At 38.0% G+C, this 23,068-nt stretch overlaps 1 protein-coding gene across 4 annotated transcripts in view; it reads left to right on the top strand.

Annotated features, from left to right (window-relative positions):
- LOC140243763 (cAMP-responsive element modulator-like) overlaps positions 1–17,993 on the top strand; it is a 47,465-nt gene extending 29,472 nt beyond the window's left edge. For 3 of the 4 annotated variants that reach the window (XM_072323431.1, XM_072323429.1, XM_072323432.1), the window contains exons 3-8: positions 619–713; positions 6,981–7,123; positions 13,425–13,565; positions 14,880–15,042; positions 15,798–15,946; positions 16,921–17,993. In XM_072323431.1, coding sequence (XP_072179532.1) covers positions 619–713; positions 6,981–7,123; positions 13,425–13,565; positions 14,880–15,042; positions 15,798–15,942 — 687 coding nt within the window. In that variant the 3' untranslated portion in view covers positions 15,943–15,946; positions 16,921–17,993. The remainder of the gene's footprint in view (positions 1–618; positions 714–6,980; positions 7,124–13,424; positions 13,566–14,879; positions 15,043–15,797; positions 15,947–16,920) is intronic. The other variant, XM_072323430.1, reaches the window with a different exon arrangement.
- Positions 17,994–23,068: the final 5,075 nt, after the last annotated feature.

Genomic DNA, 23,068 nt, shown 5'->3' with positions numbered 1-23,068 from the left:
TTTTTTTTCATGTTCATGTGTTTCTTGTGTCTTGCTGGACATAGATAACCTAGAAAATTAGAATCGATATGCAGTATTTGATATAAATGTGTTTGCTGTACAGAAAGCTTTTACGGTGCCTGCATGGGGAATTTCACATCATTGAGAGCACTGAAAATTGTCGATTAATGCAGAGCGTTACTAGCGGTTCTTACATGTTTTGACCCACCAAATAAAGACGATTAGGAATGCTGAAAGACATACAGTGTGCTATCTGTCAGTTCCATTGACTAAACCTTCTGTATTTGATGTGAATGGCATTCTAAGATGGCAGTCCTGAATAGGTTTAACAGTATTTTATCATCTTCTCTACATTGATCCCTGCCTTTCTCCTCTCCATCTCTTTCTATACCTACCCTGATCTCTTTCTCTCACCCTCTTTGTGTCATCCTTTCTCACTCTCTTTCTCTCTCTCTCTATACCTCTCACCCTGTCTCTCCTTTCTTCTCCCTCTCTCTTATTCCTCTCCTCCCCCTCTCTCTCTCCCGTCTCCTCCCCCTCCCCTTCTCTCCCTCTCTTCCCCCCTCCCCTTCTCTCTCCCTCCCACCCCGTCTCCCTCTTCTCCATCTCGCTGTGCAGGTTGGTAGTAACGTGGATGAGGAGGGCATCTCCATTGATGGGGAGATCGAGCGGAGGAAGAGGCAGGAGATTCTCTCACGGAGACCCTCCTACAGGTAAGGCATGCTTTCACTTTCCTGTTGCACTGTCTCCTACAGGCAACACACTTCTTCCTTTTCTCTTTAGTAGTCTATAGATCTCTTTCTTTTCAGGTTTTGCTCTCTTAAATCCCATTACAGTGTTCTTGCTTTTCACTTTTCTTCTTGTCACGATGACAAAACGTGAAATTTGTTTATGATTGGAGAGAAATTAAGAGTCTAAGAAAACTTCTTGCACAATAAAAGCTACCTATGAGCTTTGATCAATTGATACATATTTACATCGTATAATATTAAATGGGTTAGTCAAATACCGGTTAGTGATTGGCTTAACACAGTCATGTGATGGAGATACGTTCGTTATTATGGGCGAACATTCTTGTTATGTTCTCCCATGGGAAAACATTTTCATGTAACAAATGCCCGCGCACACAGTGAATTTGGCTGTGCGCGAGCTAGCGCGATTGAGTGCGTTGTGCGCGGCTGGACCTTTACGCTAAGCGTACCTGTACCATGATATCAATAAGGTACGGTGTACGGTTTGATGCGCCACTTTCAGAGCGTGAAATCAATTGATAATGATGGTATTTGACTAACCCATATAATATAACAGATGATGACTTCTGTTGTCGGGAACATACCAAACGTTCGACCCTCAGGGTTTGAAATGCTATTTCGGGAGGCTATAAGTCCCTCGACTTCGTCTCGGGACTTTTAACCTCCCTCAATAGCATTTTACCCTTCGGGTGGAACATTCGGTATGTTCCCTTCCCTGCCAGTCATCATCTATATAATGTATACCAAAATGATAAATTCTCTACATGTACATTGTATGTGCTTCATACATGAGCTTTACATGCAATCTGTCAAGCTGTGATGTAGATTGTTTGTGTTTGCTTTTATTTTCTTTAAAATCATGACATTACAAGACAATGAAGAAATCTAAAACTACCTTGTTAACCCAACTGTTTCAATTCCAGTGTAATGAATGGATGGTGTGAGTTTGGTTCTAAATCTTTGTTCTTTGTAAATATACAGTTTGTGTGTCATAGACCCACTTGTGAATTTGAAAAACACATGCTTCTGTGTGACTCCTTGTGTGTGTAATATACAAGTCAGTGCATTTAGAAAGGACCTGTGTCACCTGCAGATTTAGATGTTGAATACGCCACAGTCATTGATCTCAGGTTGCTCTGTATTTGGGCGTTAGAGGGCGCTTTTGGCAATGTCCACCGAATTGGATTAGTCATGTCCCTATAAAAATTATTCAAGATAGTGAGCATTTTTCAGGGAAGTCCCAAGTCTGGTCATATGCATGAGTTTCGCAAATTATTCAATAGTACACAGACCAATAAAATGTCTGTTGGGCCACTGTTTGCTGCATGTCATTGAGTAGGATGATTTTGAAATGGCTATTATAAATGATATGCACAGACTGCATGATGTGCCGTTCTTGTGGTAACTGTTGTCCTATCCCAGCAAAAACAAATTGTCCCTCAGAATGAACCAACTCTGAAATGACAAGATGTGTCATGTGCAGTTTAAAGGGGATGGCTAGTAACTGAATGGTGGGAATAAGTGGGAATGCTGGGGGATGATTGCTCCAATTCTTGTTGGATTTATTTAAGAGTACATATATATATATATTGTTGTGTGAAAATTATTTGCTTCAGAATGGTCTCATGTTCAAGTAATGTGCAGTTTAATGCCCCGTCACTGTACAGGTATGCTAACCTGGAAACATTAAACTGCACATTACTTGAATATGAGACCATTCTGAAGCAAATAATTTTCACACAACAAAAGATGTACTCTTAAATGAATCCCACAAGGATTGGAACAATCATCCACCAGCATTCCCACTGATTCCCACTGATCAGTTACTAGCCATCCCCTTTAAATGTTGCATCTCTGACTTATAAACGGAAATATGTTTTAGTCTGTAGAACATGTCATATACTTAAGAATCCTTTTCATCTCACACCTTTCCTTCATCTATTTTAAGTTCACATTCAAGTTTTTAATCAGTCTTGGAGAAAAGAATAGATTTTCCAATCACCACTGATACGTACTTTCTATGATTAATGTGAAACAAATTCTGGTCATGATCAAGACTAATATAGCTTTAGATTCTTTGCACGGATGCTCTCATTTTACAAAAATTAGTTGACAAAGCTGCCCATGCATAAACTTCTGAATAATTTGTGTTTAAACAATTTTACAGCAATCATTCTTACCAATTTTGAAATGTGATATCTGATTGATACAGACTGTAGAATGGTTCCACATGTGTTTTATACCAGGAAGACAAGCTTTTGGTAAGCCTTTTGGCAAGCTATGAGTGTATGTTCTGTGCTTAGGGAATGTTTTACTTGTTCTTTTTTTTGAAGTGTGCAAAAATTCGAATATTCTATTAAACACACACATTTGAATACTCTTTTAAAATATACATGCATACACACACACTTTCTTTATTGCTTAGTCTATCACAGATTCTGTAGCTCATCTACATCTGTAGGTTGTCAAGGAAAGAAGAAAAAGGAGAAGAAAAAATGGGACACTGCCATGAGAGAAAATCTTTATCTGTGTTTTTTTTTCTTTATTTGTTTGATGGAGGCTACTTTAACCATTGTGAGTCTTTAATGGCTAGGAGTATGGTACCCTTGTGATAGGATGAATAAAAGCACGGAAAGTTCACATTCTATGCAGGGGCTGGTGTACGCTCGTTGTGTACACTGCAGGTTCTCAGGGTGCATGATTGTTCATAAATGTCAGTGATTTCAGGAGAACATGAAAAGAGAGAAGGGAAAAGTGGTCTCTTCTCCAGATGGCATGGGATTTTGATCTGATGTTAAGAAATTTTATTATTTCAGTTGCTGTATGGAAGAATTATAGATTACGGTACACACTCTGACTACATTCTACACTGTAGCTTTATAGCTGGTGGTCTGTACATGTTGATACACACACAGTCTGAACCGTATGAATGTTCCATTGTGACAGCAGCCTGTATTTTCCTCCAAATCTGGATGGTTTGAGAGCAGACTTCGTTGGTAAGACACAGCATCACAAGTTCTTTCCTGTGTGTGCCATACAGTTTGAAGCCCTTTTACATAGGCCTACTTTGTATAAGAACAGTTAACGGTTATGTATATTTGTTTTTTCTTACAGGCTACACTGTACTACAACAGTGTCCTGTTTCTGGAGGAATATGTTTGCTTTCCAAAAGTGTGAAAAAATAACCAAAAAAAGAAAAGAAAAAAATAATAAAAAATCAGAAGTGTTTTACAGCTTCTATTGATCTTGCCTCATGATGCATTTGCATCGAGTAATGCACAGTAGAGTGCATTTATAAGCATGTTTTGTGCCATCACATTATTGAAATAATGCGTCTCAATCTTTAATGATGGAGATCTGTCTTCATGATAATTTGATAGTCTTTTAGTAATTCATGTTCCTGTACTTCTGCTTCTTAATATCTTTTTTATTGTTTCCTTTGTCTTTGTCTTATTGTTATTATTATTAGTAGTAATAGTCATTGTTGCAGTATTAGTTATTTTTTAAAGATCATATAGGTAAGATATTGATTCATGTCAGAGTTACTTTCAAATGATTCTTTGTGGAATAATTGAGTGTGTGAAATGTTTGTTAAGGTATATTTGAATATTCAGAGTGATCACATGACTTTTCATACATTGTATATAATACATCTGTACAGTTAGTATACAGTGTACATATAGATGTCATTTAAACACACTGTATAGCAAAGTAGTAGTTTTGATTGAATTTGTTGGGACATACTCTTGTGATATATTGGTATTTTTGAGTTTTGATTTGATGTTTGCCAGCTTTCACAACACAGCTTGACATTGAATTGACTTGAACTGAAGGATCATTGATAAGTGTAAATAGGACATATGTTTTAATTGAAGTAAAGATTTCATTAAAATAAAGGGAAGAAAGAAGGATATTAGCTGAGATTTCAATAGCTGGAGAATGAGGACTTTGTGCTTATTCTCCAGCTATTGTGTTTGTGTGATTAATTGGTGTGCACAAGTTACAGATCATATATGGGATGTATGGGATGAAACCTCAAGGAGAAAAAAATAATAGAAGTACATGTGTAGTATATCAACTTTCAATTTTGTTGTTCGTGCATGGACATAGAACATGGAAGAAAAGAATAGAAGAGCAAGTGAAATGGAATTTGGCAAGGTTTACAATATGACTGAATAAAGCTAGATCACCCCCCTAATTTATCTCATCTTTGTGAGCATACACTTGGCAATGCATGAGAAGTCGTTGACCCTCAATGGAAGATTTGCTCCGAAGATGAACCTGCTTGATTATCAGCTCATTATCAAACGAGTGCAGGCCGGGACTTCGGGAAAATTTGGTGGGAAAGTTTGTAGTTAGTGACTATTTGAGTGTGAGCTGTCTGCCGATCCGTGCACAGTGTATGGAGCTTGGCAGAAGCCGTTTTAGGTCACCTGATGGTGTGAGTCAAAAGAATCAAAGCTCACCGGAGGAAGTTCTTGAGGGAAATGATGGTGCGATCTGAAATGTGATAACCTGCTAATCTATGTATTATCAAGAACCACCTGTAGATACATTGTAGCCACCTGTTGAAATCTGATGCATACGCAGTGGGCTGTCAATTGTGTTTCAAAGTTTTGGATGTACGATTGTTTTGTTCTCCAAATTGTGAGTAGAGTACACTGTACAGTGCACTCCCGTTATAAAGAACCTGGTTATTACAAAATTCTGGTGACAATGAAGTAAAATTTCAGGCGGCAACATTATCCACGCTACGTATTTTAATTGTTTATTTGTTCGGTTATAACGAAATTTCGACGTAATGAAAGAAAACTGCGGGTCTTGAGGACTTTGTTGTAACAGGAGTCCACTGTAATAGTGTTCTTATAATCTGCTCTGATAGCCACACACATGTCTATTTCTGATAACTTTGTCTCCTGTTTTTACCAGGTAAGCTACATATGTACTGGGTGCCCCAGAGAACAACAACAAAAACATTGCATGATTCAAATGAAAACACTGGTTTCACAAGGACTGTCTGCAGAATGTACTAAACATGTGACCTGCATTTCAATTGAATGCATAAGAAGTAAATAACAAGTACATTTGTATGGTGACAAGGCGCTGTACACGTGACTATCAAGACTCGATCACCTAAGGGGGGGGGGGTGTGAAAGGAACAATGATACACATTCATTTTCTACAAAGAATCGCCGTGTCCTCATAGCCAGCAGAATTCATCCAAACATTTGGAAGCAAAACACCCCTGAAAGGGCAACAATGTTCAGAGGAATAGACTATACTTGTATACAAAAATATCCTCACCAATGACTTTGTAGTCAGTTGATGCTGAAGGGCTTCTTGAGCAGTCAGCAGTAACCTGGGATCCAGGAGCAGTTCGTCCTTGGAACTAGAGAGAGAGAGATTGATAGAGAGAGAGAGAGGGAGTGAGATAGGGGGAGAGAGATATGGGAGAGATGTGGAGAACGATTGGGAGAGAAATGAGGGAGAGAGAGATTGTGAAAGGGAGAGATGGAACATACAAGAATGAGTGTCAGAGAGTGGAATGAGAATGTTGTGTGTGTAGTTATTCTTCAGGACTTGTGGCATCCATCTATTGATGGACGAATGTGTATAGCTTCAAGCTCTGCTGCTGAAAGCATTTTCTACCGCACTGTGCTCAGAAACCTCTAGGGAGAAAGAAGAGTGAGATATATACACGTATATATTCGTTACATTGCCCTCCATGCTGTATGTGCGTGATGAGCTATGGTCAAATAAACTGTGTACAGTAGTATGATGGCTTTTACTTGTGTACTTCATGTGGCATTTTTTTGTTTTTGTTTAAACAGTTTGAGTATAATAGGCCAATGTTTAATTCTATCTCATGCACAACGAGATCTCGACTTCAGGAGCTGCCTGCAGTAGTGCCATTCAGAGTGTAGTGTACTCTATTGTGGGAGAATGTGGAAAACGTGCAGAACTCGAGTCCAACTGACAGTTCCAACTCTTATTTGCCGGAGAAATGCAGTGCAGCATTCATGTACCGGAAAAATTCCACCTTGACTAGTTTGATTTGTTTAGTGTGATATAATTGGTAAAAAACTAACATAATGTTATATTTGGAAGAAAAAAAGAAAACCCCACCCAAAGTAAGATGTCTTTGAGTGGGAATGGTTCTCCTCCATGAACCCACTGTGCGCTGCTGACCTCTGACCCTTCTATCTCATGATGGTCTTTGCTCTGTAGGAGGATTCTCAACGACCTTTCGTCAGATGTTCCAGGAGTGCCTAAGATAGAGGAGGAGCCAGCAGGGAGTGACGAATCAGAGGGGACCCAGAGCATCATTGTTTCTGGAGCGACAGCCTCGGCCATCCAGAATTTACCCACAGGTACTGTCCCCACTAGTTACGTTCACACGCAGTCCTAAATCCAAAGATTAGCTTGTAGTTTAGCCCCGTGTAGAGGCACTTGAAAATTAGCAATCTTAGAGATTCGTTGATGATTAGAACCACAAGACATCTTTTGGTTATTGTGCTCTATCCACAAGCTGCAAGAGGTCTGCACTCCTAGTCCACCATCTTGTGGACATTAAATAATCAATGAACTCAAAAGTTAGCATAACCTCTTCATGAATCCTATTCCCCCTCAGCTTCTGGGTCAACCTTCAGTGCTTGTTGTACTCTTTATCACTGCAAATTATCTGGTTTATCACTGGCATTGCATGTGTGTAAATATTTCTTTGTCTCATTCTCAGGTTAAATCATTGAGTGGGAATGTCGCTAGAAAATTTAATCACGTGTGCACACATCATAGTCTAAAACTACAAGCTAATCCATCAAAGTTCAAAACTTTGAAGATCATAAATGTTCTGTGAACATAACTACATTGTATTTCAAGTTCACAAGAACAAGGACTTCTCTCTTTTCTTTTCTTTTTTTCTTCGGCCATGCATTTCATTATAAATGCATTCATCTTGACATTGACTGGAAGGGAGAGTATCAAATAAAAACTGAAAACGGATTTATTCTTGCAACCACATGCCCGTAACTATAACCTTTTTTTTTTTGTTTTTAAAGAAAATGCAGCATGAACTACAACATGAACTGAGCTTTAGTGGTCAAGCTTGTCATGATTTGCTCTGTAAGTCTACATGCCCCATGGTATTTGTTTGATCAACTTTGTATAGGAATAGTCAACCATTTTGAATCTAGGGAAAATGAATAAATTGAAATGAATGACATTATACTTCTCTCGTAAATTGATTATTCATCACCTTGCCTGCAATGGGCATGGATCTGCAAAACTGATAACTGGAGAATGGCAGAGTTCCCAGAAGTCCAACATGGAATGCTTGGATTTATTTGAGCTGTCCAGCAGCAAGAGGGGATTAAGGGAAAAGTCAAGAGAATTGATTTTACGAGTCACTTTTGAGTTGAGAGGCATAGCAAGTGATGTCGTGGCAAGGGCTGATTCCTAGTGTAATAAGCTTTGATGTTCAATTGATTTGGTTTGAGAGGAGTTGGAGAGAGATTTTATTAGATTTTCTGGCAGCTTTGACAGATCCAGGGAACAATTTAAGTATGAAATGGAAAACTTTGAAATCAGTGTATAATACGTTCCTACAATTGTATACTTTCACTGAAATATGTATTGATTAAAAACTGTGGTCAATGAACCCGCCCTCGTTCACTAGACACCACCTCTACACGTGCATGCTTTTAAAGGGATAATTTACCATTTGCAGATGAAACAAAAACTCAGCATTAGTGCTTTAAAATAGTTCTAAAATGTGAGTTAGGGATAGAAACAACCACTGTAAAAATTTGAATCTGTAAAATCGATGCTAAGTATTACAAAATGCGAACAATAGTTATAATAAAAATGTTTCCAGACTGAACCGTCTACAGTTACGGTTTATTGAGAAAAATCCAGATATCTCCTTATATTTTAGGCTTTATCACAAAAATTCTATATGATTGGATGTTTTGCGGTACAACAGACCTACACATATGCATTAAATGTCATATCCTGAATTTTTTTTTTTTTTAAATCACTGTTCCCAAAGGTAAACAAGACCTTTAAATACAGGTCTGTGCATTCAAAAAACTGAGGCAATATCTTTGAATGTGTACACATGTCATGATGTACATATAGAATTGCACACTGCGTGACCAGGTGAATGATAGACTTCTTATGACTACATGCCATTATGTATCATCACTGTTACCGTGGCAACAGCTAGGTATTGACCAATCAGCTGTGGGCATTGTATTTGTTGCCATGGTAAATGCAAACCTTACAACTGACCTTTGTCTCCTTTTGAATCAAAGTCCAGGAATTATTCTTTCATTCATTTTTTAAATTATTTTTGCAAAGGGTTAAAAAGACAATACAAAATACCATGGCAAGCCCTCGGGACAAATTGAGTTAGTTTACACAGTGACAATACATGTATATCAACATCACATACCATTTCTTTGTCAAAATAAGTTAAGTCACATTAGAAAACAAGATGATTTAACACCTGATAACATGATTATATACAAATATTACAACTCAATTTACAAAATACAAGTGACATTGAAAGGCAACATGTAATTCATATTTTATATGATTTATCATGTAGAGTTTGTCATGATATATAATTCCTGTTAGATGTGGTTTTCTGATTTCTTGGAACTGTCAGGGTTTCCATGGAAAGACCAATCATCTCAGTCCGTGATCCCTATCTAAATATACATGTAGATCAAGTCTTTTTGTTGCCACCATTTTTATTTGAGTTTTTCATTATGTCCACAAGCAATTACTAGTAGTGCATGTAATTACCAATTGATGTGAACCAAAAGGGACAGTTGCACTTTTGTATTGTCACATCCTGCATTGTAATGATATGTTAATGCATCAAATGAAGACTTCTTAATGACACAAATTAAAAACCATAGGTCATATTCTTCCATGTAATGGATAAAGAGCACACATTTTTCTTTGTAAATGAAGAATATTTATCAACACGGTTATAAGACTTTTCCCTCTGTATTCTGCTATGGAAAAATGCTGAAGAGTGTATGGTATTATCTTTTATGAATTCCTATAAATACACTGCACTGGTTGTTTTCATTATATTGGTATACTTGGAGTGAATACCAAAAAGTAACATCAAAGGAGAGAGAGGAGATAAAATGGTGCATTTGTGTAGATAATCTCTGTTTGGTGCACCCGCATATTGTATTCATAGCATCAACACACTTGAGTTGAGAGTAGATTGATGGACTTTTCAATGAGTGGATCATAGCCATCATATTAATAGGGAGTGATGGCTCAAAAGAAACAGGGCCATTGTTGAGGGAAGAATGTAGATGAGGGAGTTGACAAATGGATAATACAGGAGGGAGATTGAAAAGGAAAAATCAGAAACACCACGAGAATGATCAATATAGTGTCTTGAGGCAGAATATTACAGAAGGCATCGGAGGGTTTGGGGTCGCGGAGCGGAATGGGCGGAGGTTCAAATCAAATACAAAGCGGTGAATGAATGCAACCTCTTCTCTTTGCCCAGAGGTGTTTAAGCCAGTGTAAGAGGCTATTGGAGGCTATTTAAAAAGCTCACCATTCCATTCATAGTGGTGGTTAAACCCCTTTCTCTCTCTTCCCCCTCGCCCCTCCTCTTCCTTCCTCCTCCTCCTCCTCCTCCTCCCTTAGTGGTTTGATGAGGGATCAGACCCTTTTGGTGTGATCCTCCGGACCCTCTGGTCTGTCAAAAGGGGTTTGAAGCTGGCTCGCTGTCTGCCCCTCTTAAATGTCAGCTCCTCAATTATCCCACCAGCTGCATTACCACCGATGCCCGCAGTGTGTATCCAGGTCGCGGCGCACGTGCTACTGGTGCATGCTGGGGGGATTTCTCTTTTTTTTTAAAATGTTGTTTCCTCTCAGCAGTTGGAGCTTGTCCTCCTTCCACGTGCTCGTTTATTTGATTGCGGCTTTGGATTTGATAAACCTTTGATTCCTAATAAATTTGTTGTGTAGGATTCCGAGACAGTCTGCCCCTCATCCTCAAAAACTTTTCTGTGCAAAGCTTTGTGCACCTGTAAAAGTGGACTTAGTATTTTTAGCAGAGTGTGATATAATCATTTGAAAGTTGCAGTCAATTCATATTCCATAAAATGCCAGTTGACTAGGGGTAGCAAACTGTACAAATTCCTAAAATGACAGCAGACTACTGGAGGTGATTTCATTGAAGACTTATACCTGAGGCATCTGTGTGTTTTTGGAACATGAATCATTATGCTTCTTAGATTGAAAACAAACAAACAAACAACAGACAAAAAACCTGGCCATATAAATTTCGAGTGTGTATAATTTCATGGCCTGAATTGGTTGTCAACCATTTGAATTTTCTGTCTGAATTTGATGTTTTCATATGTTGAGAAATGCTTCTTTTTCGAGAACACGTTAGAGGAAAGCAAAACTTTGGCTTGTATTCTAATTATATTGTTTTCCATGAACTTCAATCTTTTTGAAAACCACTGTGTTATGACTATAAGACTTTATTTTCTAGGAAAGGTGACCCAAGTTGTTTTACTTCGGCAAACAAACAGATGGTCATAGTGTTTGTCTCTCTTGTGTGCAGTTCAAAGCAGAAACACTGTATTCGAAAATGCCGTAGAGGTCCTGCATGTGTGCTAAAAAAAATCAAATTGTCCATATTTGACCTACATCTGTGCATATTGTATGAGGAATTTCCTTGATCTTCAACATTTTGTTATTTAGAAAGTTTCTGTTTATCCAAACTGTCCTTTCATTAGTTGCATTTTTTTTTTCTCTTCCAATGTATAGGTGACTTTTTGATAATTCACCAAAAATACTTGCAGGAAAGATACAAGTATTGGAAATGAATTTTTCACATAGATTCTTAAACTCATAACTTAATGTACACTGTATCTGTACGGCTGATCGTGTTCACTTTGTTTTGCTGTTTGATGATTCCATTCTTTTTTTGAAGACAGATTTTGAGAGAGATTTCTTAGAAGCAGATAGCTCTAGAAACATTTCAGCTTTTCACATTCCCCAGAATCAGATGTAATGTGTATGAAGCAAGTTAGTCTCATTCAAATTCACTGATTTCCCACTTAATCTGGTAATATGCCATTCATGTATTTTAAGCCTAGATTTTAGCAGGTTTTTCCCAGTCTATGATTTTATGTTCCATTTCAATTGCATTTGATATGAATGATAACAACCCACAACCAGCACCAGTATACTAATCTGAGTTACCAATGCGGTATGACTAGAGGTGCCAGTAATTGCAAAATAACACTCACAAAATGTTTAAAACTACTGTAGATTCATGGATAGGGAATGAGTTTGAATATGACAAGGTAATTTCATGTAAAACTCTGAATAAAGAATGCCCTTTCCCCTGCATGCACTTTTATTTAAAGCAGTTGCCTTGTTTGTGAAAGTGAAAACTGCTGTACATGTACTACACATACAGTATTGCCTGTGTTTAGCAGTACCAAATGCTTGTGTAAGAGCATGATGCTATTGCTCCCACAAAGGCAGTAAATGAAAGCTGTTCTTGTGCCCCATATCTAGGGCAGATCTATTGATGCAGAGTATAAGAGGCAGCCAGTTCAAGTATACACAGGTTCATGTATATGGCTGCTGCTAGGCTCTGTGCGCAAAAATCACCAAAAGTTTGATGTCAGATTTGTCTCCAAGACAGCGTCCAAAACTCGTAAAAGCGATCCAGTTGCTTCCATGTTCTTTCACAAATACGTCGCTACTAAAATGATAAGTCAAACGTCCAAGTGCCTCGCCTAAATCGTACAATTTAACGGAGCTCGAAAGGAGGGGCAACCTCTTCGACGCACGCACTCAATGTCATGTCGACTTTATGTTCATGTCTTTATGGATGCGTACAAGTATTTGCATGCACAGTGTTATTTATTTATGTATAAGTTTATTTATATTGGTTAAATACATCTATTTTATGTATTTTAAAATGAAAACAAACTTTTTAAAGGGTTGTGCAAAATGTCTTAGGTGGGAAACGTGTCGCAGCCTTTGATTAGCAGTTATTAGGGGATTACAAAGTTCTGTATGTTCAATTCCCTTTCACTCGGCTAAATTAGCCTCAGCCATTTCAAGGAATAGAGAGAAATTTCAAAGATATCTAAGGTCTTGTGTCATTTGTTGTTTCTGGGTGACAAAGATCTTTATTTTTGAGTGGACGCTTTGAATTGTAATGGTTTGTTCAAATGTTGGTTGCAACCCCTCAGGATCACAATACACATACGATGTATACACTGTATTGTTCTTGATGCACAACTGACTGCACTGTTCTTGTTTAAATAAGCAAATAATGCTATATATCAGTAAATGAACAACTATTAAAGTGGAAACTTTTTTCCTCACTAGTTCTTCATGTTAGGCCAAGTTCAGAAGATGTTACTTGTAGATACATGGATGTAGGTTTGCAGATTTAGATTCTTTTTATAAATATATATATACATACTTTCATCTCCAAAGTCCAGTTATGTATGATGTATTATCATGTTTGTGATGGTTCTGAGAAGTAATACAATTTGTAAAGATTCCCACACTGTCTGTGGTTACCCTTCCTGTATCAGAAGTCAGTATACTAGTAGACTATTAAACTGCTGTACCCTGTTTCTGTGTTGCTTCGGACAGGTGCGACAATCCAGATCGCTAACCCAAGCGATGGTGTGCAGGGTATTCAGACCCTGACCATGACCAACTCTGGTGGGTCCGGTATTGTCCAGTCTATCCAGACGCAGGATGGCCAGCAATTCTTTGTGCCAGCTGCTACTGGTAAGTTTGCGACGTCGCAAGCAGCATGACGACAGGTGTCAATCTTCATTAACTCCCTCACTCTCCATATAACTTGCTACGCATTTGTGTCAGAAAAAAAAAAGATTCTGAAAAGGGTACATTTTTAACTCTTTGCGCCCGTCCGACTCAGTCGACGGCGTGCCAACTTCGCATATTCCACTCAAATGCACAAACCCGCCCAAACCGATCGATAAATTGCCAAATGCCACAGTACATTGAAAGCGTTTCATGCGATTCCGTTCCTCTCGCCTATAGCTTGCATTTTATGTGGTGAATGACTAACAAGCAGTGTTTCATACTGGATTTGCGTGCAAATTCTAAGTTTTTGTCACTGCTTTGTGTGTAAAAGTCATACATTTACAGTAACTGTAATGTGTCTACAGGGCATTTGAAAGAAAAGCAAATATAGATTTCTGTCCTAGAAATTACATCAAATGAAAGCTTGGCATTTTCTCTACAACTTTGCTAACTTTGTCTACAATTTAACATAAATTCATAAATGTTATACAAATTCTGTTCTCAACGTATGACTACGCTGGTGTCTCAGAATAAAGTGGCACATGGGGGGTTTCCACCATGGCACATAAAGAGTTAATAGACACATGGCATTATCAGTGTTTGAGAAAAAAAAAGAATAAGGTGAATAAGGTGTGTTTTTCTTTCTTTTTTTTTTGCCATATAGTAGTCCTCTTTCACAATATAGGTTTTCAACCTTCAGGAAGGTAGATGTAAAAGAATAAAATGAAGATCACTTCTACAGTATAGGCATTGTGGATTAAGTACAATTACCATAAATCAGAATTCTTTATTGTATTTCAGGGCAGATTATGTTCTGGTTATTTTCTGGCAAATGCAAAGAGCATAAATTGAAGATGCCATATAGGGTTTTATTCTTGGTACCATTACTAAATGCTGAATCTGAGGGTTTGTTTAATGGGTGTGATGCCGTTTATGGGTGCAAATTGGCTATGCTGTAATACATCTATTTGTCAGGTGTATGTTTGGACGTGGGTAGATAGCACATTTGACTTTAGAGTGACAGGCTATGCCTGTAGCTCCCTGAACTGCATCATTGCATTCAGTTTATGCGCTACTAAATAGTTTTAAGTTATAAACTTGAAAACATAAGGTGTATGGAATTTGTGATGTAATAGGTAATCCTGTGTAAGGATTTTGAATAGGCCATCTTATGCCTTTGTCTCAAGACACAACTTTATAGTTCATGAGGTTTCTGCATTCATGCCTCGGAAAAAAGGGCTCAATCTGTGCAATGTCGTTTCTGCCCCCCGACAGCAGTGAACATAGCTCGTCTAGGTGACGTCCAGGCCTACCAGATCAGGCCGGCCACATCGTTAGCGCAGGGCGTCGTCATGACAGCGCCGGCCAACATCCAGCAGCAGGCTGTGCTTGCCGAGGAGGCGGGGAGGAAACGGGAGCTGAGACTGATGAAGAACAGGTTGGTTGCAAGGGATGAGAGAAAAGTGAGAGTGAGAGAGAGAGAAAAATTCAGTGCACTCCCATTATGACAGTCACAAGTAAAACAAAATTCTCATTGCAATGATGTAAAAATTCAGTCCCATAGTTATCACGTTTATTTCTTTTAATACCCACTATACTGTTCGGCTAGGATGAAATTTTGATATATTGAAAGGAAACTGCTGGTCCCTAGGACTTTGTTGTAACAGGGTCGCCTGTACTGAATAATGAACTTGGGACGTAATATCACTAGCACAAAAATTGTCTTAATTGTTCTCGTAGTATGTATGTTTATTTCGATTTCGTGTTCATTGGTGGTATAAAGGTATCACCTTCATGTCTATGTATAGATTTTCTAATTATTTTTTCCTGAGAGTAGTTTAGTTGCGATGCACTTTCAATGGTGATTTTGTTTTCAAAACTGGGTGGTATCTTTTTTTTTTTCCAGTATGCTAGATGACATGCATGGTGGCATGGCAAGTTGAGAGACGTACAGTCATCCTTGTCTAAGTGGAATCTGTTTGGACTGAAGAAATAGCTTTGACTAAGAGAATAGCTGACTTTGAGGGATTAATAACCAGTAGAATATAAGAAAAGAGGACTTGAAAAAACCTTTGACGAAGGTGATTATTCGACTTATGCGAGTCGACTTAAGCAAGGTTGACTCTATGTCTGTGTCAAAAAATGCAGGATTTAACCACTTTCTGTTAATCTTTCCTACTCGGTTCGATACAGAGAGGCAGCTAAGGAGTGCAGGAGGAAGAAGAAGGAGTACATCAAGTGTCTTGAGAACCGGGTGGCGGTCCTGGAGAACCAGAACAAGACCTTAATAGAGGAGCTGAAATCACTCAAGGAGCTCTACTGTCACAAGTCCGACTAGGCAGGTGAGTCCGACACGCACTGATGCAGTCGGGTTTGTTGTATCAGGTGAAAGTGCAGTGCAGTCATCATTGCTGTTGGAACCACCTGCCCTTGAAAGCCAACTAATTATACCCCGTCCAAACATTTGGCATAGGTATACTGTAAAACAATATTTTCGCGGCATGAAATTTTTGCGAATGGGAGCCGACGGCCTAATTTGCAGCATGAAATTTTCGCGAGTTGCCTCTAACATTCAGTGCATATAGTGTAGACAAGATTTAATTTTGCGAAACTCGGCTCTTGGGAAATTCACAAAATTGAAATGCACACAAACATTCCTTGTTTTACAGTAATCAGTCTTCAACAGGAGTGTAATGGAATCAGGGTGTAGTCGGTTGGTTGGTTGGGCTGTTACAAATGTGAATCAAACTACTTCACTGTCAAGTGACACAAACAAAATTTACCACTCATGTTTAGGTCAACATGAAGTTGCACAAGACACATTTTTCGACAGTAGCGGAAAGTGCAATCCTGTGGTCACAGCGCATTATGATCCCCAAATTGGGAAAAAGCCTTGCAGATTTAAATTCTTCTCCAGTATGTCAGTGATTCACAAGAACCGAGGCATGTGGTAATTGCAATGTAGTTGCGCAAGACATATATATATATATATATATATATATATATATATATGTTGTTTTTTTTTTTTGAATGAGAGGACAAGTAGTGGAAAGTATGTTGCCAAGGTAATAATATGTTTTTTACCGTCTACTATTTTGGCAGTGTGCCAGCACAGAAGTGTTTGGTAGGAGTATTATTACCTTCAGTGATATTTCTGGTTTTACCTCTATTTTTAACTTACATTTGCATTTTTCTCAAACAAGTATCTTTGCTCCTCATGAAATTCACGGAACTTTCATGCTCGCAAAAATTGCTCAGTAACAGTTCCCAGCAGCTACTTGTGATTGCTTATTTTACTTCTGTGTCTCCCATCCAGGTGAATGCAAAGTGAATTCCACGGAGTGTTTACTGAAGAAAGCCCATTGCAAACCAGAGAGCACAGGTTATTTTTTTGACCGAGCACCGCGTTTCTACCTTCCGCGCAGACGCCGCAGACGCCTGCCAGACTCTCGGACTGTCGATGCGTCGGGAAGGGGAGTGGCTTCCGTTTGTCGTCTGGCTCGCCAGTCAGCTGGGAGAGGGCCAGAAAGGAGAGATTGAGAGAAAGAGAGCGAGTGGGAGCGAGAGAGAGAAAGGAAGTGATGGTTAAAGCTGTGTCTATGCCTTGTGCAGATATCGTATTTTACGACTATGAATATCTCTCTGTGTTGTCACACCCCCGGCTTTACTGCACAGAAAATGCCCCTACCCTTTGAAAAAAATGAACGACAGTCACAAAAACATGAACACGGCACCTAAGCGCAGCGCTTGTAAAAAGCCGGTGTGAAGGAATTCCGTCAGGATTTTAGAACATTGCTCAGCTTGCGCCAAACAGGACATGAATTTGCAAAGCAAGCATATTTTATTGTGTAAATACATAAGTAATTTGATTCTGCTCATGAGCACCGAGCACATGACCGGATTTAAGTGAGAGCATTCTCGATGGCCTCGCCTTTTGAGTGAGGCTCGGTGACATGTGTCTGTTGCAACTGTATGAGATCAAAGTATCAATATTTTTTTATGCCAATGTTGTGGTTCTGCCCTTTTCGTTCGAGGAGTTTTGCCCACTGGGGTATACTGTTCCGTGGACGGTCAAGCCGCAGTTCTCCGCTCTGTGTAAACTCGGAACTACAAAATGTATGGTCATGTACGGCAAATTCCGGCGAACATTTTTTGTTGTGATGTACCTCAGTATGTGAGGATGTGTGGTACAGCTTTTATCCTTAACAGCATCCAGAAATATATCTTTATGATGAGGTTTTCACGAATCTCAAGTGGGTTAGAGCAAAATACACTTACTCACACTTACACTTTGGTTTGTCAGACTGAAATTCAAAAGGGTTATAAAAAAACAGCAAAGAATTTCTAAAGGGATCCCATGTTTAAGAACACAGCACAGATATTTTCATATTTGGCAGTGATTGTGAAAATTCTCTACCAAGGCTGCACACCCTTCCCCTCTAAAGACATTTGCCGATGGAGTGAAGAAAAGTGCCCATGCCTACCAATACTTAATTATGAAATACTGGGTCACTTTCATGAAGCTTGCCCAATTCTTTGCGACTGCCCTTGCATATCATTCATGTAAGGGCATTGACATAAAAGAAAGTCTCCCCAACATTTTCTGGAATTCTGCCAGGTCTTCAAAATAATACTGATTGCTGTACACATTTGAGCCAAGGTGGCTTTGTTAGCTCTTTCTAATGACCTTTGACCTTTGATTTTTGTACTTTTCCTTCTATTCATTTGCACAAGTATGATACATCTAATGACAGATATTCATTTGATCTAATTTTGTTTTATCAATTCCAGCACCACGATGATGTAAGCAAAACCTTAAAAGAAAAAAAGTGATGTGCATTTGATCTTTCTGTATGTTTGTCTTGCCATGAATTTTGTACTGTAACATATGCATACATATGTAACTCTGAACTTGGTATTTCTCTCAGAATTTTCTATTCCGGTTAATGTTCATGCATATCTCATGGTGTTTTCTCAGCGTTCTGTGAGCTCTTGAAGGATACTTGGATGGATGAATGTTTAATTTAAAAGGATGACATTGTATATAATTTTGTTTTTCCTTTTTTTTTTTTGTATCTGACAGCTCATGTTTTGTCATGAGCTTGTGGTTGTGCTATAACAATTTTGATGACCTCAGAAGATGGATGTAATTACACCATCGAGGTTTAGATAGACACCTTCTGAAATTAATTGTATTTGGCATAGCTACTGTGGATTACAACAGAGTATCTTGTGTCATGGGATACATCACAGACACATCACTCATTAATTTTTACTTAATACTACTGGGATAGATTGAAATAAAGACATTCATGGTACATATATTAAACTACACTGTGGTTATGGTACATAAATATATATTCCGGTGCGTTTATCTTCATTTATGTAAAACGAATAGACAGGTGGGACAATTGAATGACTCTTATTGTCTGTGGGAAGCTACCCGATCTTCTATCTATCCTTCTCATTTAATGGTAGCGATGTCCCAAACCAAGTCCCTGGCGCGTTATAATAAAAATGTCATTCTCCATTTAGTGGCTGCTACCGTCTGGGTTTTCATGCCCTCCTTCGTGGTTACTAACCAAATATCCCAAGGTTAGCGTCCCTTGTAGTTGATTCAGCCACCCTTTTCCCCGCTCCTCCCTGTTAAGAGAATGCTCTTTGAAGAGCTTCGTTTAATAAACATTTGATGTCCATGTACAAATTTTTTATTGTGCCTTTTCTTTTTATGTGTTCACACTTACATGATATGTACATATATTCTTTTTAGGACCTCCATCTAGACACTCCTAAGGAACTTGTATGCCAAATTTTTTGTGGTCAAGTTCAGTTTATTTCTCTTCTTTTCTATTACTAGGTCTACAGCAGGCAGATAAAATCAGCATCAGAGCTTATGAAGTGGTCACAGATTTTTATAGATGTGGGACTGTTAACCGAGGAGGATGGGTAGCGACCTCTCTAAAACTGCCTGAATTAGAATTCATGGAGGGCGAATGGAGAGTGGTTCTTGATCAAGTTTCTCTTACTTGCTGCTGTACATATTTCATATTCTCACGGAGAGAAACTGCAAGACTGGTAGCTTGCTGGGCAAGCAGAGGCACATGCCGTTGAATCTGGAGTCAAGCCCTCTTACTTGGCAGACTCTCGCTGAAAAGGTGTTGATGGAGCCCTTTAAACTGATCGCTCTTACTCAGAATGAAGGAATTGAAATATATCGTTGCTACACAGTTGGAAAATTCATATCTTTATAATGAGAACGTCTTTATATGCATATATGTGAAGCTTAATTAAGGAATGTACAATGTATAACTTTGAATAACACTGTTACTTTGGTGAAGTATGTATTTGACTTATACAATGTGTTCTGATTTTACTCTGTGACTTTTTTTTTTGTCATTTGACAAATTTGTACTATCGTAAATACCTTCTAGGTCTTTTATTTGAGTTTTTATATGAGTACATGGCAATTTTTAATTTGGAAACATTTACTGTGACTCTTGGCATATATTTTTTTTTTTCTACAGTGGATGAGATGAGCACATAAAAGAATTGTTGACCATGCACCTCATATTCAATCATCACTCCATTGATTTGTCATTACCATGAATCAAACTCAGCTTGCTGTAAAGTATGAACCTATGCACCTACAGTATGTCTAAATTTGTTGGAAATACCGCACACACAAACACACACAAGAGAGCTTTGGAAAATGCTGTAATATACACTGCATGTTTTCATGCATTCTTCTTGAAAAATTCTAGTCATGGTATGATGTTGTAATTTGTAATTTTCTAAGCTAATAGCTATACTATGAATATTCTTATACTTGGGAATGAAAAGATTTTAAAAAAATATGAAAATCATATGTTACTGTGTCTCGTGTTTTTGTTGAAATCCCGCAGTTGAAATGTTCTCAGAGTTCATGCACTTCAAAATGTCTTCGCCCAACTAGATACGGACCTAGTACAATGCTGTAAAAGTGGATATTTTTTGCACCGAGTAATTGTTTGCGCTCTGCCGCCTCAGATAAATTTTGCATGTTTTTTAATTCCGTGGAATTAGATGTGACACAGTGGTACATGTAACAAGCAAAAATATTCACATGGTTTTATTTTTCACGTTTCTAGTAGCGCAAAATGCACAAAAATTTCCACATCGTGAAAATTTCCACTTTTACAGTACTTTTGGAAATGTTGGTGCTAAATAAACGAGTACCAAACATGTTCTAGAACAAATGTACAAGGGAAGCTAGTTGTATTATGAACAGGGAAAGGTACAATTAATTTCTAGTTCTACTAGTGAAATCAGTTTGGTTTATTACGATTTGGTCATACACAATCTGAGGTCGAAAAACAATACAAGACTGAGAAACCCTTGCACTCTGAACTTTTGGGCAAGAAAACTTACTTTACCATATCAGTAATCTCTATTAATGAGTCCACTGTAGCACCTTTGCCTGGCACAACCAAGCAATGAAAGCAGGAAACAAAAACACAACCCAACAAAATTGTATCTTTCCTTAAAAAAGAAAAAAAAAAAGAAAAAAAATGATTTCAAAACGTTGCAGGATTGAAGACATACAGCATATTATTATTGGAAATTGGGTGAGGTGTAGACGACAAAAATAATGGAAACCATGAACTACAGTACAGGTGTACAATTGTACAAGTAAACTTTACTTTCTGTTATGTCGGTCTCACAAATACAGTAGTGTGCACAGTGGTTCTACATGTACAGCAGGCAGTCTTTGTCTCTATGACCAGGGAAGAATGTACTGTTTTTTTCTTTAATTTCTTCCCGATGAAGAGATATTTGAAAAACTCTGCAACACACACCAGATTGAATGATGCAAGCCGAAAGAAAACATGGTGTATGGGGCCCCAACTCTGTCAATTAATACAGTGGAACTTCATTATAAAGAGGTCGGTGTAATAAAACCTCTTAGGATGATTTTGCAGGTCGCGACTCTTTGTATTTCTTTGTTTTTGTACCTTGATATATTGAGAAGCCTGATATAACAAGGTAATTGTCATTGTTTTAGGTTCCCCTATACTTCAGTTTGTGATCTTGTGTCTCCAATGAAAAGCAAAAATCTGTGAATCCCAAACTTCAATGGCACTGTATTTGTTTCTTGTTGACCTGGCTTCTGGTTGAAACTCGTGCATCATCTTTTGTTGTTATTGTTGAAAAGTTGTTGAATATCCCATGCAATTCATTCTTGTACAATTGCATGCAGAATGTACATATTTGGCATGCTTTCCAGTAAATGGAAAACTTCAACCACTGAACAGCATTTCTCTACTTCGTTTTCTTGTGTGTCTGAGAAGGTGTATCAATACAGGATATGGGCTCACATGTATCGAATTACACAATAAAAGAAGGAATGTTTTCATGCATTTTAACGGTGCAAATTTAGCGAGTGCCAAGATTTGCAAAATTAAAATGCATGTAAAAGTTTGCTTACACTGTGCGCATTCAGTGCCAGTGACAACTTGTGAAAATGTCATGCCGTCAAAATATCTAGCTTTACAGTATGTGCATGAAATATGTACCTAAGGAAAATGGGGAGTCAATACTTATGTACATTACATGTACATCCATGTACATGTACATCCATTGAAGAATACTATTCACACAACATTCTGTCATACGATAGAAACTCATTTTAGATTCATCCAACTCGCCAAAGAAGGAAACATGCATTTCAGCAAGTATTCACCTCAAGGTTTGTTTCTACATGAATGCTTTGGCAATGAATTCAAACCATATTGCACCATTTAATGGGACTATAAATCGGGTGACATTTTCTACAGAATATATAGTCCACTGACATGGGTATGGTGTAATAGTGTAGTGTTGTAACACATGTGGCATTCCATAATTGTACTCTAAATGAATATTAATACTGTCTGGGTGAATGTCAATAATCTTTGTGAGATTTAGTTAGCACATGAATAAACTAAACTCAAATCATCAACATCAAAGAGCAATGTGGGTTGAGTGAAAGCAGCAACATTAGTAGAACACATCGGTGAAAGTTTGAGGAAAATCGGACAATCGATGCAAAAGTTATGAACTTTTTCAAGTTTTGGTGTTGGAACGGCTGGATGAGGAGACTACTAGAGGTTATGACGTATGTGTGGACAATGTAAAGAAAATATAAAGGGAATTCCACAAACATTCACTTTTCTAGCATAATGAAAGAGCACTTGACTAATGGCTTTCAGAAACCGGGGGAATAATTACTACACTTAACATATGTCAGTATCAAGTTAAAAAAATGTGTAATTTTCATGAAAAATGAATTTTTGTGGAATTCCCTTTATATTTTCTTTATATTGTTATCCACACATGACTTCAAAACCTTTAGTAGTCTCCTCATCCAGCGGTTCCAACACCAAAACTTTAAAAATTCATAACTTTTGCATCAATTGTCTGATTTTCCTCAAACTTTTACTGGTGTG

The sequence above is a fragment of the Diadema setosum genome, chromosome 20 (assembly GCF_964275005.1).
Source record: "Diadema setosum chromosome 20, eeDiaSeto1, whole genome shotgun sequence".
Taxonomy (NCBI): Eukaryota; Metazoa; Echinodermata; class Echinoidea; order Diadematoida; family Diadematidae; genus Diadema; species Diadema setosum.
The sequence above is the reverse complement of the archived record's forward strand: the minus strand, read 5'-3'. Positions and strand labels throughout refer to the sequence as shown.